The sequence below is a fragment of the Dama dama genome, chromosome 27 (assembly GCF_033118175.1).
Source record: "Dama dama isolate Ldn47 chromosome 27, ASM3311817v1, whole genome shotgun sequence".
In the NCBI taxonomy this organism is placed as follows: domain Eukaryota; kingdom Metazoa; phylum Chordata; class Mammalia; order Artiodactyla; family Cervidae; genus Dama; species Dama dama.
This window is the reverse complement of record NC_083707.1, coordinates 36,372,882-36,394,780: the sequence shown is the minus strand read 5'-3', so window position 1 is coordinate 36,394,780 and position 21,899 is coordinate 36,372,882. Positions and strand designations below refer to the sequence as shown.

The 21,899-nt window shown below is 39.5% G+C and overlaps 1 protein-coding gene across 2 annotated transcripts in view; it reads left to right on the top strand.

Moving 5' to 3' along the window:
* YES1 (YES proto-oncogene 1, Src family tyrosine kinase) overlaps window positions 1–18,124 on the top strand; it is a 60,621-nt gene extending 42,497 nt beyond the window's left edge. For both annotated transcript variants that reach the window (XM_061131128.1, XM_061131129.1), the window contains exons 4-12: window positions 2,038–2,136; window positions 5,225–5,328; window positions 5,415–5,564; window positions 6,829–6,984; window positions 7,148–7,327; window positions 11,808–11,884; window positions 13,373–13,526; window positions 14,799–14,930; window positions 15,725–18,124. In XM_061131128.1, the coding sequence (XP_060987111.1) occupies window positions 2,038–2,136; window positions 5,225–5,328; window positions 5,415–5,564; window positions 6,829–6,984; window positions 7,148–7,327; window positions 11,808–11,884; window positions 13,373–13,526; window positions 14,799–14,930; window positions 15,725–15,933 (1,261 nt within the window). In that variant the 3' untranslated portion in view covers window positions 15,934–18,124. The remainder of the gene's footprint in view (window positions 1–2,037; window positions 2,137–5,224; window positions 5,329–5,414; window positions 5,565–6,828; window positions 6,985–7,147; window positions 7,328–11,807; window positions 11,885–13,372; window positions 13,527–14,798; window positions 14,931–15,724) is intronic.
* The last annotated feature ends 3,775 nt before the right edge of the window (window positions 18,125–21,899 follow it).

Sequence of the window (21,899 nt, the reverse complement as noted above, 5' to 3'; positions counted from 1 at the left end):
CTTCCCTGCCTGGCCCAGTCCCCACTTCCTGCTGGATTGGGTGTCTCTCTTCAGTGTTCACGTAGTAGCCTGTGCTGACCTCAGTTATAGCTGCCACCACAGTTTTGATTTGTAGTTTGTCACTTGCCTATCATTCTTTTAGACCCGTGGTTCTCAGCCAGAGGCCGCATCACCCAGGGGCCGTTCGGTAGTGTCTGGAGGCGTGTTTGGTTGTTACAGCCAGGGTGCTGCAGCTGGCGTCTGGCAGACCGTGTCGTCTGGTAGATGGAGGCGAGGGCTGTTACTCAGCATCTGACAGTGCACAGGACAGTCCCACACAACACAGAGTTAGCCAGCCCAGAGCGTCAGTGATGCTGAGGTTGAGAAGCCCTGCCCTCCACAGTTACCTGAAGTTAAGGACTTTCCCCCTGTTGCTGGCATAGCCTATTATAAGGTCTGTCACTTAAAAAGATAGTCAGTGAAAGTCTGAATGAATCACTGAACGGTTATCAGGGTCAGAGTTTTCAGTTTGTGTGTCTGAATGTACTTAATAAATAGCAGGAAGCTACAAGGCAAATGCTTGAGTTTGTAAACATTTGAAAATCCAAAGGATTTTCCATTTCATTTTTTAGAGAGCAAATTCACCTCAGGCATTTATAAAATTTCAGTGTAGACTGTGTTTTCAGTACTTATCCTCTGGTGAAGCCAAACATGCATATAATCTTTAGTAGCAGAATCCATTGGGGAAGGCATTGGCACCCCCCTCCAGTACTCTTGCCTGGAAAACCCCATGGACGGAGGAGCCTGGTAGGCTGCAGTCCATGAGGTCGATAAGAGTCGGACACGACTGAGCGACTTCACTTTCACTTTTCACTTTCATGTTTTGGAGAAGGAAATGGCAACCCACTCCAGTGTTCTTGCCTGGAGAATCCCAGGGAAGGGGGAGCCTGCTGGGCTGCCGTCTATGGGGTCGCACAGAGTCAGACACGACTGAAGTGACTTAGCAGCAGCAGCAGCAGAATCCATGTGTCTTCCTCATTGTAGATTGATAATATACACTCCTTTCCATTAATTTGGGGAAAGTTCAGGGCTTACATGTTAAAAATTACATGTACTTCTCATGTCCTGAATTAATTTTAGTCTTATTTGGATATTCATGGATAACATTCTTGTAAATATGTACTGTTCCAGGAATTAATTTTTTTATTATCGCTCATTGCTAAATATTTTGGCTACAAGAGTTCTAGGGCATCTGAACTTTTTCCCCCATTAATATGACTAAAAAGGAACATTACTTTTTTGCACTGTTAAAAAGAAGATCATTTAGCAATTAAAAAAAAACTCATAAATGCTGAAAAAATTATGCTTCGTAAACGAAGCCAGTCAAAAAGAGCACATATTGTATGGTTCCATTTACGTGGAATGCCCCCACAATGGGCATGTCCATAGAAACAGAAAGCACATTAGTGGTTGGAAATGATGGGGAAGGATTGGGATGGGGTGTGACTCTTAATGGGTACACAGTTTCTTTTGGTGGGTGATGAAAATGTTCTGAAACTGACTGTGGTGATGGTTGCAAAACTCAAAAAATCTTAAAAGGGGGGATCTCATGGTATACAAATTATATCAGTAAAGCTTTTAAAGGAGAAAACCTTTACTCGTAACTGAGTAATCCGAAAGATTCACTTCCCAAATTATTTTATTCAGTATAGTTTATTGTCTTAGGTTGAAAGAGTTATGTTAAAAAAAAGAGATCTCACAAGTAAAATTAAAGTGGGTTTTGGTTTTTTTAGGGCAAAGGGGTTTGTTTTTCAGGGTTTTTGTTTTTTGATTCAGAGCAAAAATACACATTTGTGATTTTGCTTAGCCTTATTTCCTTAATTCATGTAACCTATTTTTTTAATACTATTCTTTGAGTTTAATTCTTGATCAAACAAATGCATAAATTAAAACTGGAAGTAACCTCTCTTGTCCATTTCAGATACAGGATGGCACTGCAGCAGACTGTGTCCCGGCCTGCGGTCTGCCTTGCGGTGACTGTTGTTCTGTGTGTTGCAGGGAAGGAGACTGGTGGGAGGCGAGATCAATCGCTACAGGAAAGAACGGCTATATCCCAAGCAATTACGTAGCCCCGGCAGATTCCATTCAGGCTGAAGAGTATGGCTCCACTTCATATTTTATTAATTATTTTGATTTTTAAAATGTCTTAATGTACATTCTGCTTAGCCACAACTTTACACACACACAATTACATGCCAGTCTTAATACAGCTAATGTATCGTATTAATAGGAGATGTTACTTGAGAATTAATAATTAATGCCATAGTTTTTGCTTACAGTAGGATCATAAATGAAGCTGCATTTATAATACTGCATTATGCCTAGTCCCTAGTCTTTTTTTTTTTCCCCCACTTTAAAAGCATCGCATCAGCCCTTTTTCTGTTCCGCAGACTCTCACTTCAGAAAGTTACCCGCAGTTGGTGTCGCTGTGTCATGGTGCTCACTCCTGGACTTCGGCGCCCCCTCCGCGGCGGTGCGGGACAGTCTCCGTCTCCCAGGAGACGCACACGGGGGTGTTGGGGCGGTGATTCAGCATGTGTACAGCCATCGTTCGGTTCAGAAGACACAAACAGCCACACAAACACACGTACACAGGGAAAGAGAATATGACAAAGCAGCGTTAACAGGAACCCTGGGCAGGGGGTAAATGGGAGTTCTCCATACCATTCTTGCAACTTTTAAAACTTTTTTTTAAAACTTGCTACTTTTAAAGTTCACCTTCAGTGACATTACAGGCATATTTGGAAATATTGTGGATTTGGTTCTAGACAACCACAATAAAGTAAATATTACAGTAAAGTGAGTTGGTTTCCCAGTGCATATAAAAGTTATAGTTACACTATACTGTAGTCTGTTAAGTGTGCAATAGCTTCTGTCTAAAGAAAATAGTACATACCTTCTTTAAAAATACTTTATTGCTGAAATATGCTCACCATCGTCTAAGCTTTCAGCAACTGTAATCGCTTTGCTTGTGGAGGGTCCTGCCTCCGTGTTCATGGCTGTTGACGGGTCTGGGTGATAGTTGCTGAAGGTTGGGGTGGCTGTGGCAGTTTCTTAAAAGAACAGTGAAATTTGCTGCATTGATTGACTGTTCTTTCAATCAGAGAAAGGAACACTTTGAGACCATTGTAAGCCTGATTTCAGGATTGAGTGTCTCAGAGAGTTGGGGGCATGCAGAGAGGAGATGGAGAGTTGATAGAGCAGTCAGATCACACACAACATTTGTCAATTAAATTCGCTGTCTTATGTGGAAAAAAATGTTTGGAATATTGCAAGACAGCACAATGTGACAGTGACACAAAGTTAGCAGATGCTTGTGGAGAAATGCCTTTGACAGAGTTGCTCAAAGCAGGGCTGCCACAAGCTTTCAGCTTTTACAAAGACAGCATCTGCAAAGTGCCGTAGAGCAAGACACAGTAAGATGAGACATGCCTGTACCTTTATGTCAAAGCAGGTTTGCCGGGGATCCATAAATAATACTTCATATCACGGCAGTTAACACAGCACCCCGCACATAGTAGGTGCTCTGTGGATGTTTGTTTGCTTATATTTGTGATGTGTAATGTGTCTCCATAACTCCCTGTTATACTTTGACACTTGTTACTTTCGATTTTGTCCTTTTGTCTTCTCCACTATTCTATGGCTCCTCCGCAGCAAAAATTGCATTTTTATTCACAAAATCAAACGCACACTAGGATCCCTAATAATTTGGGTATGATTCACTTGCATCTTACTGAGTACAAGCTGGAATCAAGATTGCCAGGAGAAATATCAGTAACCTCAGACACGCAGATGACACTACCCTTATGGCAGAAAGTGAAGAACTAAAGAGCCTCTTGATGAAAGTGAAAGAGGAGAATGAAAAAGCTGGCTTAAAACTCAACATTCAAAAAACTAAGATCATGGCATCCAGTCCCATCACTTCATGGCAAATAGATGGGGAAACAATGGAAACTTTGACAGACTATTTTCTTGGGCGGCAAAATCACTGCAGATGGTGATTGCAGCCATGAAATTAAAAGACACTTTCTCCTTTTAAGAAAAGCTATGACCAACCTAAACAGCATATTAAAAAGCAGAGACATTACTTTGCCATCAAAGGTTCATTTAGTCAAAGCTATGGTTTTTCTAGTAGTCAAGTATGGATGTGAGAGTAGGACCGTAAAGAAGGCTGAGTGCTGAAGGATTGATGCTTTTGAGCTGCGGTGTTGGAGAAGACCCTTGAGAGTCCCTTGGACAGCAAGGAGATCAAACCAGTCAATCCTAGAGGATATCAACCCTGAATATTCATTGGAAGGACTGATGCTGAAGCTCCAATACTTTGGCCACCTGATGTGAAGAGCCGACTCATTAGAAAAGGCCCTGATACTGGGAAAGGTTGGAGTCAGGAGGAGGAGGAGACGAAAGAGGATGAGGTGGTTGGATGGCATCACAGACTCAATGGACATGAATTTGAGCAAGCTCTGGGAGGTAGTGAAGGACAGGGAAGCCAGGCATGCTGCAGTCCATGGGGTCGCAAAGGGCTGGACTCGACTGAGCGATTGAATAACAAAATTGGATACAAATGATCACTGCTGCCAGAGAACCACTTTTACTCTTTCTGTATGTGTGTTAGTTGCTCAGTCGTGTCCAACTTTTTGCAGTACCTAGCCCACCAGTCTTCTCTGTCCATGGGCTTCTCCAGGAAAGAATACTGGAGTGGGTTGCCAGTCCCTTCTCCACGGGATTTTCCCAACCCAGGGATCAAATCCAGGGGATCGTATCAAATCTTCAGGGATCAAACTGGGTCTCCTGCATTGGCAGTCAGATTCTCTACCATCTGAGACACCAGGGAAGCCCTTTCACTCTTCCTACTGCAATGTTACTATTTCCATCTGTCACTGTCTAAAAGGCAGTCTGTCACTCTTGCCTTTCCTTCTGTATTTACTGTTCCTCTGACTGCCACATGGAGTTTAAAAGACCCGTTGAGTAGTTAGTACATGAAAAAACTATGACAGAATATATTCTGACAGTAATACTTGTAATATTCTTACTAAAAAAAGACCTTCCATTTTGTTCTATTTTAAAGCTGTGTTTTATTCTTTGTCATCCTCCCTACCCCACTCCATTCTTACTAATATCTGTGCTTAATTTTTCTGATGCCTACACTCTTCTAACTCAGAACACTACTGTTTCTTTCCCCCAGATGGTATTTTGGCAAAATGGGGAGAAAAGATGCTGAAAGATTACTTCTGAATCCTGGGAATCAGCGAGGTATTTTCTTAGTAAGAGAGAGTGAAACTACTAAAGGTATGAATATTGTTAATACAAGTGTAAAATTTTCCTCGGGCAGTATTTTAAGGAAGATACAGTAAGAGTGTCCATTTCCCCTCTAGGTGCTTATTCCCTCTCTATTCGGGACTGGGATGAGGTGAGGGGTGACAATGTGAAGCACTACAAAATTAGGAAACTTGACAATGGTGGGTACTACATCACAACCAGGGCACAGTTTGATACTCTGCAGAAGCTGGTAAAACACTACACAGGTACGTGCGCGCTTCACGGTAAACGTTACTTCCTTGTGTTTCATCTTATGAGGACAGATCCGTGTCTTCATGCCTCTTAAGGTTTAGCGTGCTGCAGAATGTGCCCAGTGTATTTTAGTTTTAAAATGAAGAACAGAAATACTTACTGCCTGAGTTGGGCTCCTGTATGATGTGCCAAATAGATGTGACAATAAACGAAAAAGCAAAATTTTATTTTGGGATACTTCCTAAGTAGGTAAAACTAAACACATTAGTGAAAAGCTGTTATCATGTGTCCTGTTAGGTTGCCTTCCTCAGCATAGGCTGGACCGCATAAGACTTGGTGAAGTGTGATTCTAATGAAATGTGATCTGAAGGTGCATTTTATTTTCATGGAAACTTAACCTGTAGCAAGTGTAGACATTTCTCAGTCCTTCACTGATCTGTGAATAGTAGTCAGTATTAGAGTCTTCTGTCTCAAAATGTTTAATCTGCAATTTGATATATAAATGCATCCACAAGTCTTTAAATGATTAATACTAGGAGAGGGGAAGTTTCCATGACAATTTCTTCAGTGACAGCTAGCTGCAAATTGAGTCTTACCAAGTCAGTCATCAGTCTTGACATTGACTCAGCACATTACCAAGCAGTAGCATCAGTTGTAATTGCACTTGTTAGAATGTGGATGTGTGTGGTTACTTGTTGAGAGTGGAACGGAATGTGTATAAACAGGATTCACAAGTCAAACCATTGTAAATTTGGGGTTTCCTGTTTTTGTGTCACCCTTTATTTGAAAATCAGTCCTTTAAAGAAGTTTTTCCTTGATTTTATTGTGCTTCTTATGCTTGTGGATTCTAGAAATAGCTGTTAATGGTAGCATTCTCTTTGGGGAAGAAATAAAACACAGTGATCAAAAGCAGAACTTTGGAGGCAGTCAGATCTAGGGTTTAAAACCCATCTCCATCACGTATTTACTGGGTGGCCTTGAGAAAGTTGCTTAAGTTTTCTAAGGTTCCTTTATGTATACGAATTTGCGAAGTACTGAATTGGGACAATAGCTGGGACATAAGTATTCAATAAATAATAACTTTAAGATGTATTTAATGAAATATTGCACTTCTTGTATGTTTTGTTTCTTTTATGCAATTTCATTGTTTGTGCTTTTCTAATAAAATGTCATGTTTTTATATCCTATGATTTAAACTTTTAGAAACACTGGTACAACTAAATATACCTCAGTTTTTGTAAATTATTCATTTACAGTGTAGTTTATTCATTTATCTAGAACATGCTGATGGTTTATGCCATAAGTTAACAACTGTGTGTCCAACTGTGAAACCCCAGACTCAAGGTCTAGCAAAAGATGCTTGGGAAATCCCACGAGAATCTTTGCGACTAGAGGTTAAACTAGGACAAGGATGTTTTGGTGAAGTATGGATGGGTAAGGAGCCTGAACTTTTGTTTTCTTTCATTGTTTGGCCATAGATTAAAAGGCCATAATTTATGATATGTTGAAATATGTAAGCTTACTGCTGCTCATTGAAGTTTGTTGTAAATCTCTTAAAATATAGGTTAAAATAGTGAAATGTGGGTTGTTTCTCTAGGAACCTGGAATGGAACCACAAAAGTAGCGATCAAAACACTGAAGCCAGGTACAATGATGCCAGAAGCTTTTCTTCAAGAGGCTCAGATAATGAAAAAACTAAGACATGATAAACTTGTCCCACTATATGCTGTTGTTTCTGAAGAGCCAATTTACATCGTCACTGAGTTTATGTCAAAAGGTGTGTGTACGTCAGTATCTCCTGGGATATTCGTGTTAATAAATTTTGTCATTTCTGTCTTTATGCATACAGATTTTTATTGTGTTTTCTAATTGGAGATTTTTATGTAGACATGTGAAAAGAGAAAGTCTGACATGTTGTTTAACAGAATATTTAGTAATTAGTCCCAGTTATTCTGAAGGATAGTACAGAATTGAAAAGGAAAATAAGGCACTGAATTTATTTTGAAAGTAAAGTCCTTCCTTCCATTTGACCAGAGGCAGTAGAATAGGAAAAAAAGTAATTGTTCTAGTTGATTTAAAACAATGCAATCAGAACGATATTTGTGTCTTCAGCACTAAATGAAGAAATCAGGTAAGGTTAAGGAAGTTAATTTTATCTAGTTTTAAGATACTCTGAGGACTCCTAGAAACTTCTCTTTCCCACTGCTGTCAACTGAAGGGTGTCTTTTTCTCCAAACCCCAGACCCCAAGGTGTGGGATCTTCAGTAACAGGGTGGATTAGGGCAGGGAAAGGAGAAAGAAAGGTTGTCTCTCTTCCCTCTTTCCCCTTTGCTGATGATGCATAGGAAGAAGGACTGGTAAGTCACCAAGTATGCTTGCTGACAGGCCTGCTTTTTACCCTCTTGAATTTTTATCTCCTCCCTTTAGTATTAATGAGTCACTAATCCATAGTGAAAGCCTCTGATGGCGTCATCACTATCCAGATGCCCATCTTGGTCAGTGAGGTACCGCCACCTAGTGGTGACAGCACCAACTACAGGCTGCACATTGACGGAAAGAGACTTCCCCCAAGAGAAACAGAAAAACCAGAAGTTAAGAACTGACATTCTTGAGAGTTCCAAAGAATAGCACGGAGAGATAAGAAAGCCTTCCTCAGCGATCAGTGCAAAGAAATGGAGGAAAATAATAGAATGGGGAAGACTATAGAGATCTCTTCAAGAATATTAGAGATACCAAGGGAACATTTCATGCAAAGATGGGCACAATAAAGGACAGAAATGGTATGAATCTAACAGAAGCAGAAGATATTAAGAAGAGGTGGCAAGAATACACAGAAGAACTATACAAAAAAGATCTTCATGACCCAGATAATCACAGTGGTGTGATCACTCACATAGAGCCAGACATCCTGGAATGCAAAGTCAAGTGGGCCTTAGGAAGCATCACTACGAACAAAGCTATTGGAGGTGATGGAATTCCAGTTGAGCTATTTCAAATCCTAAAAGATGACGCTGTGAAAGTGCTGCACTCAGTATGTCAACAAATTTGGAAAACTCAGCAGTGAACTCAGGACTAGAAAAGGTCAGTTTTCATTCCAGTCCCAAAGAAAGGCAATGCCAAAGAATGTTCAAACTGCCTCACAATTGCACTCATCTCACATGCTAGCAAAGTAATGCTCAAAATTCTCCAAGTGAGCTTTCAACAGTATGTGAACTGTGAACTTCCAGATGTTCAAGCTGGCTTTAGAACAGGCACAGGAACCAGAGATCAAATTGCCAACATGTGTTGGATCATCGAAAAAAGTGAGAGTTCCAGAAAAACATCTGCTTTATTGACTACCCCAAAGCCTTTGACTGTGTGGATCACAACAAACTGGAAAATTCTTCAAGAGATGGGAATACCAGACCACCTGACCTGCCTCCTGAGAAATCTGTATGCAGGTCAAGAAGTAACAGTTAGAACTGGACATGGAACAACAGACTGGTTCCAAATCAGGAAAGGAGTGCGTCAAAGCTGTATGTTGTCACCCTGCTTATTTAACTTATATGCAGAGTACATCATGAGAAACGCTGGACTGGATGAAGCACAAGCTGGAATCAAGATTGCTGGGAGAAATATCAATAACCTCAGATATGCAGATGACACCACCCTTATGGTAGAAAGTGAAGAAGAACTAAAGAGCCTCTTGTTGAAAGTGAAAGAGGAGAGTGAAAAAACTGGCTTTCAGCATTCAGAAAACTTAAGATCATGGCATCTGGTCCCATCATTTCATGGCAAATAGATGGGGGAACACTGGCAGACTTTATTTTCTTGGGCTCCAAAATCACTGCAGATGATGACTGCAGCCTTGAAATTAAAAGATGCTTGCTCCTTGGAAGAAAAACTATGACCAACCTAGATAGTATATTAAAAAGCAGAGACATTACTTTACCAACAAAGGTCCATCTAGTCAAAGCTTTGGTTTTTCCAGTAATCATGTATGGATGTGAGAGTTGGACTATAAAGAAAGCTGAGCGCCCGAGAACTGTTTTTGAACTGCGGTGTTGGAGAAGACTCCTGAGAGTCCCTTGGACTGCAAGGAGATCCAACCAGTCCATCCTAAAGGAGATCAGTCCTGAATGTTCATTGGCAGGACTGATGCTGAAGCTGAAACTCCAATATTTTGGCCCCCTGATGTGAAGAACTGGCTCATTTGAAAAGACCCTGATGCTGGGAAAGATTCAAGGGAAGAAGAGAAGGGGACGACAGAGGATGAGATGGTTGGATGGCATCACCAACTTGATAAACATAAGTTTGAGTAAGCTCTGGGAGTTGGTGATGGACAGGGAGGCCTGGCCTGCTGCAGTCCATGGTGTTGCAAAGAGTTGGACATGACTGAGCGACTGAACTGAACTAATTGATGGCTAAAACATTACCTGAAGCTCCCAAAGCACATGGCATTTTTTTTGTGTGTGTTTTTAAATATTTATTTTTTAATTGAAGGATAATTGCTTTACAGAATTTTGTTTTTTGTCAAACTTCAACATGAATCAGAGCACATGGCATTTTTAACAAGGAATCTCTGCATAAAAGAACTACCAGGTGTCCTATGTCAGAGTATATTAGGGTGAACGAGAAGGGAGGAAAGGGACCATGAGGAAGTTTAAATCAGGATATCAAGAGCATAAGAGTGTTGTGGAGATAAAGCTAACGGGCCATTTAGCTTGTGTATTGATTTCAAGAAGTATTCAGTTGGGGAATGTGTTAGAGGTCTGTGTTGTCAGATTGCCGGATTAGGATTATATCTAGATGGGATGTTGAGAATGCAGGATCACAAACGCCCTTTCTGCTTTTAAACTCGGTAGTTCCCCATTTTGCTCTTCACGCACTTAGAATTTGGCCCTCTTGTAACCCAACCAGACTCGTGGCCTCTTGTGTTTCCTTGATTGTCAGGATACACTGAAACTGGAACCCAAGTCGCTCAGTTGTATCCGACTCTTTGCGACCCCATGGACTGTAGCCTACCAGGCTCCTCTCTCCATGGGATTTCCCAGACAGAAGTACTGGAGTGGGTTGCCATTTCCTTCTCCAAGGGATCTTCCAGATCCAGGGATTGAACCCGGGTCTCCTGCATTGCAGACAGACACTTTACCATCTGAGCCACCAGGGAAGTGGGATACTCTAGAAATTATTAATAATTGGAATGTATTAAATGCTTCTAATATATAAACAGTCTGCTAGTATTATAAGGCATCAAAGAAATAAAGCCATCTAACTAACTTACATTGAATTTGGAAAGAAGACCTAACCCAATGAGTTAAGTTTTAGTATAAAGCTAAATAACAGCTTGCTCTGAACAAAGAAGTTCAAGCCAAAGCATAATGAATTTCTAGGTGTTTGACACATTCAGTGAGTAACATAGAAATTGAGGAAGAGATTATCTAGGTTGGAAAAAAAATTAGAAAAATCAGTAGAAAAGACAAGTCTTGTATCGTCCTTTAAGATGATGAGGGATGTGGATGGGTAAACAGAAGGGCTGCTGGTGTTTCTGCAGAGCTGTTAGGAAATGGGGAGTGAAGCCGTGGGTAGTGGAAAGTGCAGAAGGTGGCTGGTTGGAAATAAGGCTAGAGACGTGTACGGGGCAAACTGAAGGAGTGCTCTGAACTGGTCTCCAATTACTTATCAAGTACCTGCTCTGTGTTCTGAATGAGCTTCAGAGGGTTCAGAAAACTTCCTCTGAAGTTCTCCATCAGTTTTTTCATACTTATGTGTATTTTTATAGACAAAGAGTCAGTAGTTTTTGTCAGATTCTCAAAATAACCCATGACCAAAACAAAGTTAAAGGCCCACTGGTACATTTAGAATGCTCTGATGAATGGATAAGAGGAACACTTAAGGGAGGGGGGATTTGTTGTAATTGGTTAAAGAGCAAAGAAAAACAGTTGTCTAAATAACACATTCCAATCCCCGATTGCTGCTGTTTCTGGGCTCTGCAGCTTTTGTCCTGTTTTAGCAATTATCAAAAGAAGTAGTGTCACTTCCTCTATTTAAGGACAGTTCTTACACTATGTTCTTCATCCTTTCATTTAAACAGAAAACCCTCCCGTTGTCCCAGCATCTGCTCTTCACCAACTTCTCTCTGGCTCTTGCTTCCCTTCACAGTCAAGATTTTTTTTTTTTTAAAGAACAGACAGTATTACATCTTTATATCCTAATTAGCCCATTTTACTCTTGTTAAATTTGCTTATTGTTCATGAATGTCTTGCTGTCTGTTACAGGGAGCTTATTAGATTTCCTGAAGGAGGGAGATGGAAAGTATCTGAAGCTCCCACAGCTGGTTGACATGGCTGCTCAGGTACTTGTGTGTTCACCCGTGTGTCCATTTGAACTGCAAGTCCACATTAAAAATGTAAACTAATCTTGTGTGTCTGTGCTTGCGCGCGATAAGTCTCTTCAGTCTTATCAGACTCTTTGTGACCCTATGGACCGCAGCCTGCCAGGCTTCTCAGAATACTGTTGTTTATATAGTGAAATCATGGAGTTTTAGAGCTCAGAGGAACATTACAGATAATCCAGGCTAATCTCTGTATATTACAGGTACTGTGGTATCTGAGGACCCAGGCGTCTAGGGTTCACACGACTTACGAGTATTAGAGTCAGTGATCCCAATACCATGCTGCTCTGTATCTTGTGGCCTTTCAGGAACATATGCATTCACAAATACAAAATCTGTATGTATGTGTACTGAAGCAGATACATGTTAAGACAATGAATGATTGCTATTCCAAAGAAAATATTAGAAATCTGAAGTATACGCTGCAGAAGACCTGAACAAAGCACGGAGCGGGGTGCGGGAGAGCAGCAGATACTAAGCAACCCAGAGTCGCATTGATCCTGCTAGGATAGAAGGTGGGAAGGTAATATACCTAAGTGAAGGTATTAGTTGCTCAGTCATGTCCAACTCTTTGGGACCCCATGGAATGTAGCCCTCCAGGCTCCTCTGTCCATGGAGTTTTGCAGGCAAGAATGCTGGAGTGGGTAGCCATTTCCTTCTCCAAGGGATCTTCCCAACCCAAGGATCAAACTCAGGTCTTCTGCATTGCAGGCAGATTCATTACCTTCTGAGCCACCAGGGAAGGCCCAATATACCTAAAGTAATTAATCATATTGGTCTTTAAATAAAGAAAAATAAAGTATATGCTGAATTTCTTTTTTAATATAGTCCCAAACAAGAATTTAGATGGCGGGTATACAGTTTAAGATGGGGTAGTTTTACTCTTCTGAGTTTTTGTTTTTAAATATAATTGAGAACTGTTAAAAGTTTTATTCAGATATATGGTAGGTATTCAAGGGGTCTTTTATTGGCTTTGGTTGACACATTGAATCTAAGACTCCTTCACAATGGTGTCCAGATGTCCACAGGACCTGGCAATTCAGAGAAACTTTATACTAAGAAAACCGCTCCTGTGCGACCTTAGCATATGTCAAGCCTCGTCCATACACCTGAGCTCCAGGCTCTGAGCCCCTTTATGGTGGAGGCGTGCAGACTGTTCATCTGTGAAGGGCCAGCTGAATGCTTCAGGCTTTGTGGGCCACATGCCATCTCTTTTCTCCCCCTTCCCCCCTTCTCCCCTCTCCTTTTCCTGACCCCTGTCTTCCTCCTCATCCTTCTCTCCCTGCTCCATTAAAAGGTTTTCTGTTTTTCCTATCATCTACTAGACTATGCCCCATTACCGTCATCTCTTTTCGAGAGATGTTTCTTCAGTGATCCGGTTTAACATTAACCAGAATTGCCCTCTCCATCATTCCCTTCATACCATATATGTTTGTTTTTCTTCCCAAGATTGCTGACGGTATGGCCTATATTGAAAGAATGAACTATATTCATCGAGATCTTCGGGCTGCTAATATTCTTGTAGGAGAAAACCTTGTGTGCAAAATAGCAGATTTTGGCTTAGCAAGGTTAATTGAAGACAATGAATATACGGCAAGACAAGGTAAAATGATTGTTTAATAAATGCTGGTAACCTCATTTTCAATGAATGGATTTTCTTACTGTTCTTTTGAACATACAGGGTTGTACAGAATTAAACAAACAGCTCTAGACCTGCTCAATAGAGTCATAGAAGCATTGATTTTTGTTTATAAAATTATATATAGCGCATAATACTGTGGCTTTCTGATAGCTCTTTCCCCCAGAGAAGAACCTGACTGTGGGTGGTGTTTGCATTATGAATACAGCAAGCAGTATTCTCCTCTTCACACTTCCCTTGGCATGCCAACAAATAAGAAACATTTTAATATAACGTTTGTAACCTCAGAACCATCCAGGTTTTACTACATTAAGCACTAGAAGCTCAGTGCTTTCTTTTCCATCTCCATACCTGTGTGCTGTCCCCTCCAGCTAGAATATCTTCCTGTTCTTCAGTCTTTACCTACGAAAATTCTAACCAGTCTTTAAGGCTAAACTTCGCTACCACTTTTTAAATGAAACCTTTTATGATTGTGCTAATGAAAATTGATCTTCTGTTTGTCAGAACATCTAAAGAACTATATTTTACAACATTATATATGTATATAAGTAAGTAACTTTAAGTATTTAAGACACCTATAATCTTATTTTCACTATAAGTATATAAGTATCACAAAGGCTGTGTTTTTGTGTCTCTGATAACAATTAGCATAATGTGCATAAAAAGTGCTAAGACACTAAATATTTGAGTAAATTAATACAGGCTTTTCAAAATGATAGTACAGTAAAATTTTCTAGAGATATCATAATATAGAAAGGAGATTATGGTTGAAAACCAGTAGACATTAGAACCAACAGAATATGCTCTTGGAAGCCAGCAGTTGTAACTACTAGGAGCTCAGTTCAGTTCAGTTCAGTCGCTCAGTCGTGTCCAACTCTTTGCGACCCCATGGACTGCAGCACACAGGCAGCTGGACTGACTTAAAAAGTTATAGATCCTATAATCCATGTTTTTGGTTGCTTCTTATTAGCGTTTTTACCTCTGTTCCTTTTTGAATGGTTTTCTGTCCCCACCAGCCATGCTTTTTTTTTTATGTGATTGAATATCTTATCGGGAAGAAATGTGTTTTCTACTAATGGAAATTTTAAATAGTATTAAAGAAGATCTTGTACTTTTGAAGAATTTGACACTGATGACAGGTACAGTAGGGATACTGACAAAAAAAGAGCCCTGCTTTTGCCATATGTACACAGAAAGAAACCAGTTACTGAAGCAAGCTTGTCAATACTGTCTTAGGTGCAAAATTTCCAATCAAGTGGACAGCTCCTGAGGCTGCATTGTATGGTCGATTTACAATCAAGTCTGATGTATGGTCATTTGGAATTCTACAGACAGAACTGGTAACAAAGGGCAGAGTGCCATATCCAGGTGAGCTTGCATTTCATGTAACTGGAGTTTATGAGGGAAAGGCCTTTATTTTTCTCTTTATCTGTCTGTCTTCTTTCTTCCCTCCCTCCCTCCCTCGCTCTCTCTTTTTGGCATTGGATGGTGAGCAGTCTGTGAGAGCCACAGTCCCTGAGATGGGGCTCTGTGTGCATAGCTTTCTCCCAAAAAAAGGGTCTTTTTGCTCTACTGTTTTCTCAGATGATGAGCAAAATATATCTCAGTCATCTCCTTCCCTTCCTCCCACAAGTAACTGAGGGTATGCTTAGCCTGTGATAACACAGGGTGAGCTGCTGATGAAATAGTTGGGGATTACATAGGAATACAAGAAAGGACCTGTGTAATAAATTTGAGCAAAGTCAAAACGGTGACATAGATAAGGAGACTGTTTCAAGGAAGTGACTTGATATAAAGTAGCATAATCAGTATATTTGGCAAAAACCAGAACTAGAACTCATTCTTCTGAATTGCTTTCAGATACTGTCTTGCCTCTGTTCATTAGCCCAAGTTCGCGGTTGGCTTTGAAAGGCATGAGTACTAAAAACCAGATTTCAGGTGGAATGAAGAAAGTTAGATATGTTGAAACAGATTAGCATTTTTCTAAGCTTTTGCTGATGTCCTTTGACATTTAAACTTTATTTCCCTGTCAGAAAGGATTGTTTCAGTAAAGAAGCTCACTTGACTATCTCGAATCAGTGGTTGGGGGTTTGTTGTTTGGCCCGCGGTGTTGAGGGTCACTGTTTCTCACCGTCTCCTGCCGTGTGAACCCCGTGTGTCAGGTATGGTGAACCGCGAGGTGCTGGAGCAGGTGGAGCGAGGGTACAGAATGCCGTGCCCCCAGGGCTGCCCGGAGTCCCTCCACGAATTGATGAATCTGTGCTGGAAGAAGGACCCTGACGAAAGACCAACGTTTGAGTATATCCAGTCCTTCCTGGAAGACTATTTCACTGCTACAGAGCCACAGTACCAGCCAGGAGAAAATTTATAATCCAAGAAGCCTATTTTATATGCACCAATCTGCCAAAATTGTAAAAAACTTGTGTAGACTTCCTCACTGACGTACAGGAATCAAAAGAAGAAAATCTTCTTCACCCTGCATGTTTTTGATGGTAAACTGGAATTCCAGACATGGTTGCACAAAACCACTTTTTTTTTTTTCCAAGTGTTTAAAGTACCAATGATGAATTTTTCCAGCTGATTTCAGGGTCCAAAGAAAGTATAATTAAAATTTGGATGACCATGTGAATGATGGCATGACAATGAAGAGCAGCAAGGCTACTGCTTATGAATCACTCCCTTTCTTTTATTCCCCAAACTCATAATTAAGAGAAATTTATCAATCAGTATAGGCAAAACTTGGGAGATTAAAATCAGTTATACCATAATAAAATCTAGAATTATGGGATTTTCATGGGACCAAACAATTCCATTCCAGTTTTTAAAAATATCTTGCATTTATTCTTCTTAGAAGTTCTTTCTAAGTTGAACAGTTAATATGCAACCTTTATATATGCCTCTGTTTGCATGGAAGTGGGCCAGGTTTTTAGAAGCAAAAAGGAAACGGCATCTAAAACTGATTAAATGTTAGATGACAACAGTGGAATTTGAAAGTATAATGCACTGTGTTAATACTCAATATACTCATAAAACTGGAAAGTAGAAGACATTTTTCATTTTAATCATTACTTAATAGCTCAGTTTAAAATAATGAAGGTAATTAGAAAGTGAGCTAATCTTTTGTAAGGTTGCATTGATTTTTTTTTTTAAAGGCAATATATAATTGAAATCATACAATCCAAGGGGAAATCTTTTAATCTTTAGATAGCATGAAAAAAATAAACCCAGCGTTTTTTAACAGTCATTTTTGAAAAGTAGACTGGTACTGTGAGATTGCTAATATGTACTTAACGGTGGGTGCCACAAATGGAAAATATCACTAGATCAGGGACTTGAATGCACTTTTGCTCATACTGAATATAGACTAACAGAGAGGAAAATGTATTTAAAAGAAATATGAGAAAAGAAAATGTGAAAGTTTTACCGATAGAGATGTGGGATGTTGTGTTTAACGTTGATGTTAAGGAGTGACAAAATGGCTTTGCTGGCACTCAAAGCTCCTCACTTAATCTATTTTCTGAGATTTTAAGAGTTACAGGTAGGACTATAAAACTAATCTTTCTTAACACAAACACTAAATGAGTGCTGTAGCCTCAAATAGCTAAGTTAAGGCTTCCCACTAATTCCAGTGATACAGCTTCTATGCAGAACGTTTTTAGAAGTCCAGTTTTCAAGTCCGTGTTGAAATCTGCATTCCGTTTTTAAGTATACTTAATGATGATCATTTTTCCCCTTTTAGAATTTAGTTGATTTGAGGAGAACGTACTCAGTATAATTGGTGAAAAGAGGGTGACAGTTGTCGCATATTTAAAGTACACCAGTGAAACATACAGAATAATACTGACTCTTATGACTAACTCAGAAAGAAAATTAAAATCCCAAAATATGAATTTGAATGGCAGCGTCACCGGTGTAAGTGTCTAGCAAAGGAACTGAGTCTGACAAAAGTCTGGTATTTACGTTTTAAAACACTCTATTTTGTAGTCACATTTTAAATAAAACAACACATCCAGTCCCAGCATTTTAGGAATATCATTACTAACCATCATCGCTTACCCGATTTGGTCATTAAATAAACAGTTCTGTGCTGTGGTATCTGTGTTGAGATTCAGACCATTTTAAAATGTGACAGATGAACTTCATGCAGGTTGGCAGTAGTTGTGGTACTAAAACTTGCAGTGGTTTCTTATGTTTCCGTAACTTGCATAGTATTGAATCCTTCCACGAGGATTTTCCCAAGAAGACTGCTGTCATCATTTACCTTTTACATCCTCAACCTGTGACTTCAGATTTTTAAAGGGCTTTGTGTGAACTATGATATTTCAATTTTTCTAAGCATTTTAAAAAGGAGAAAGTTATGTTTATGTACTAATAATTTCCTTCCAAAAAATAAGCCAGAAAAAATTGATGGCATTCATTAGGTTTTAATTGAATGGAACAGTTCCTTATAATATATCAATTGTATAGTTAGGAAATAAAACACTAACTTAACGTGTATTCAGTTTAAATGGTTTATGTATTTTTAAATTGCTGAGAAAAATAAACAAGTTTGTACATTTGAAGATTTTTTTTTCCAACAGCTTTTCTTCAGCCTCTTAATGTGTTTTCCTTACCAAAAAAGGGAGTTGGTAAAAACAGCCTTCTAGCACAAACACTTTTTTAAATAAATAACGGTAGCCTAAAACTTAATATTTTTATAAAGTATTATTATATTGTTTTGTGGATAATTGAAATAAAAATTCTCATTGAATGTACCCATTTATCTTTTTAGCCACTATTCATATGTTCTATCAGTTTCTTTAAAATGGCATTTAAAGCAAAGTATATTTTGAGTTTCTTCTTCCATTGGGGGGAAAAAAAGTATTGAGTTATGACTCCTGAGCAGACTTAAATCAATTCTTTTTAAATTCAGAACATTATTAAACTTATTCTGTGTGATTAATTTTCCAAGTCAGGTGAGTGACATTGTTTTTACAGGGTTTTTTTTTTTTTTTTTTTAATATCAGCAAGTACAGTTTTAATGTACTGACAGATCTAAGAGATTTAAGTGAAGTTATTCATAGAAGAAGATTCTAAAAAAAAAAAAGATTCTATGTGAAGGATATAAAATAGAATAACCACTTTTGATCATAAGGGATTTAATTTTCTAAAAATGAAAAATATGCAAGCCTTATTTCTATGTGTGTTTAACACTTCTATTATAGGTATAATGAAAATAAGATTATGCTAAATTATGAATGGCCAGTCAAAAGCATTTGTTATTTCCAATAAGGTATTAATTGCTTTTTACTGTTATTTTATCTAAAATTATTAGCTTTGTTTTTCCCTAATGATTCCAGAAAAGTAACATTTAATGAACAAACACATCATTTAATAAACATTTATTAAATATTTTTATACAGTAGAGAAATAAGTTCTCAGCTTAAGAATGTTTTCCTAGTTTGCTGTTTGCCTTTTAATTTTGCATGTATTTTTTTGACATTTAAGTTGTACATTTGTATGTTGTCAAATCTTTTTTATTCCTAAAACGTCCTTTGCATCCCAAGATTAAATATTCATCTCATCTGTTCTATTTGATGCTTTTGTGTTTTACATCACTCTTTAATTCACATGGAAGTTTTGAGAGCATAAAATGTGACTTAAGGGTCTAGCTTGATTTCCCCCCCCCACCCCATACCATTAGTTTTCCCAGCAGCAATTACTGGTTAATGCATCTCCCACCCCATTGGTTTTGTCTAATTAACTTGACATTCTGACATGAGTATAATACTTTCAATGACTAATCACTTGATAATGCAGTTTAATAGTTAAGTAGCCTTTGTGATGCCCCCTTTTTTTTTTTTCCCCCAATGTTGATGTTCTGGCAAATTATTAATGAACTTTTTAGACTTTATTTTTCATACTCCAGAAAAATTCAGGGGAGATTTTGGTGAGGATTATATTTATATAAGTTTGGTAAGAAATAATATCTTACCATCTTTTCCAGTCAGTCTTCTGATCCCATTTATGCAAAATCTTGATTTACATCTCTTAGTAAAATCTCTAAGACTTTTCGCCATGGAACTGGAAGATGAGTTTCATCTCTTATCTAATTATACTGCTCTAAAGATGTTTCCCGGATGCTGCTGGAGTCCAGGTCCCCACTTAGATCCAAAACAAACTGGCATGCAGAGGGGAGGGAGAGAGCATGGGCCCCAGCAGCATTTACTTCCATAAAATTAGCTCCTTCCCTGCCTTCCATTTCCTTCCTTCCTCCCTCCCTCTTCTTTTTTTGACATCGAGTTGAGTTTCCTTCATAACAATCAGAGTCCTGATTAATTCACATTCAAGCTGCTTAGACACGAAAAGGACTAGTTCTGAGTAAAACAAGCCATGTGTTCCCGGTATCATCCATTTGTCCTTTCACAGCCACACTGCCGGAAGGCTCACCTGTCCTCACAAGTGGGTTCCCTCGCTCTGGATTCCTCTTGAGCTAAGCCACAAGGAGCTCAGGCAGAAGACTGGAAGAAACCTGAGAGGTCAAGGTATTTATTCCCCTGCTTCCTTCCTTGGGAGTTGGGCTAGCTATGTCCTCCCCACTTGGAGGTTCCTTTCAGAAGTAACATTTTTGATACAGTAGCAATATATGTCATTCTGTTAAATGTAACTATAAGTGAAAGTGTTGGTTGCTTAGTTGTGTCTGACTGTGACCATGTGGACTATAGCCCGCCAGGCTCCTCTGTCCATGGAATTCTCCAGGCAAGAAGAGTGGGTTGCCTTTCCCTTCTCCAGGAGATCTTCCCGACCCAGGGGTCAAACCGGGTCTCCTGCATTGCAGGCAGATTCTTTACCATCTGAACCACTGGGGAAGCCCTAGTTACCACAAATGGAGAGAACATATGAAATGTTGAGCATAGTCAGAACTCTGATTTCTAAACTGAACCTTAAGGATTTTTCAATTAACTATTTTTCAAAAAACTGGCAAACCAAATGTGGTAAAACGCCACTGAACCAACCAGTTAGGTATAACACTCCAGGAATGAATGAGTCGTTCATGAGTAGAATGAATGACGAATAGGAATGGGAGTAGGAGGGCTGAGCTAAGAAAAAGAAGAAGTGGAAGAGAGAGGAAGCACCCAGAAAATCAGTAAAACAGTGAAAGCCGAGTTAAATAGTGTGAGAACCCCAGGCAAGGCCCACAAACCTTTAAGAAACGAGATGTCTAAGATGCTTGATAAGTTCTCCTGTTCCCACAAACTTTCCTTCAGCTCTGCTTTATGAGCTGGGTGGGTGGCATTGAAGGTAGTAAGGGGAATAGGAGAAGGTCCAAAACGGTTGACAGCAAAGGGGAGGGGTGGGTTTCACACAAAGGAGTTTAAATGTAGTGAGGAAAAAGTCCTCTAAGTGCTTCAGAGACACAGACATTAGGTTCCCACATATAGGGAAGCAGTTCAGGCCAGCTTCACTCACATCTTAAAGGTCAAATTAGCATGAGTACACTGGAAGACAGAATCTGAAGTGAAAAATTGCCTGCAGTCTAAGTGGTAATAGAGATGAGAGAAATAAAAACTTTAACAATTGGCCGAAAGGAGTGACAGTGATCCTAATAGAAAAACTGAATTCTGTAAAGTGGTGTGTTCCTTAAAGGCTATCAGAGTCCTTTTACCCACATAATTGCTATTTTCTGGGAATGCTTTGGCCTCCTAAAACATTGAGAGAATACACCATGGAATCTGCAAACTGTGCCTGGTTTACATCTCCTGATCCCAAACCCTCCAAAAGGATCAGAAATCTGCGTTTCTAAACTTGTGTTTTTGTAATCCATATCACTGCTAGAAAGTTAGAAAATGATATTAATACAGAAAAATGTTTGAATTTATTTATGGGTGTGCCAGGTCTTCACTGCTGCCCGAGGGCTTTCTCTAGTACAGGTGAGGGGGTTCCTCTTGGTTGCGGGCCTCGGGCTTCCCATTGCGGTGGCTTCTCGTTGCAGAGCACCGGCTCCAGAGCTCAGGCTCAGCAGCTGTGGCGCTGGCCTTGGTTCCTCCTCGGTCTGCGGGGTCTTCCTGCACCTGGCATCGAGCCCGTGTCCCCTGCATTGACAGGCGGACTCTCAACTACTGGGCCACCAGGGAAGTCCATAACAGTATTGTTAAAACACTCTGAAAAGAAGTCTTTTATTCCTGGTTTTCAGCTGTTTATTTACAATGTGCCTTCACATGACTTTCTTAAGGGTTATTCTATTTAGAGTTTGAGAGGCTTGATTCAGTGGATTATAGTTCTCATCAAAGTCGGAAAATCTGGGAGATTATTTTTCAGTTTGTTTTTCCCTGTTCACTCTGGGACTCTTAATTGTAT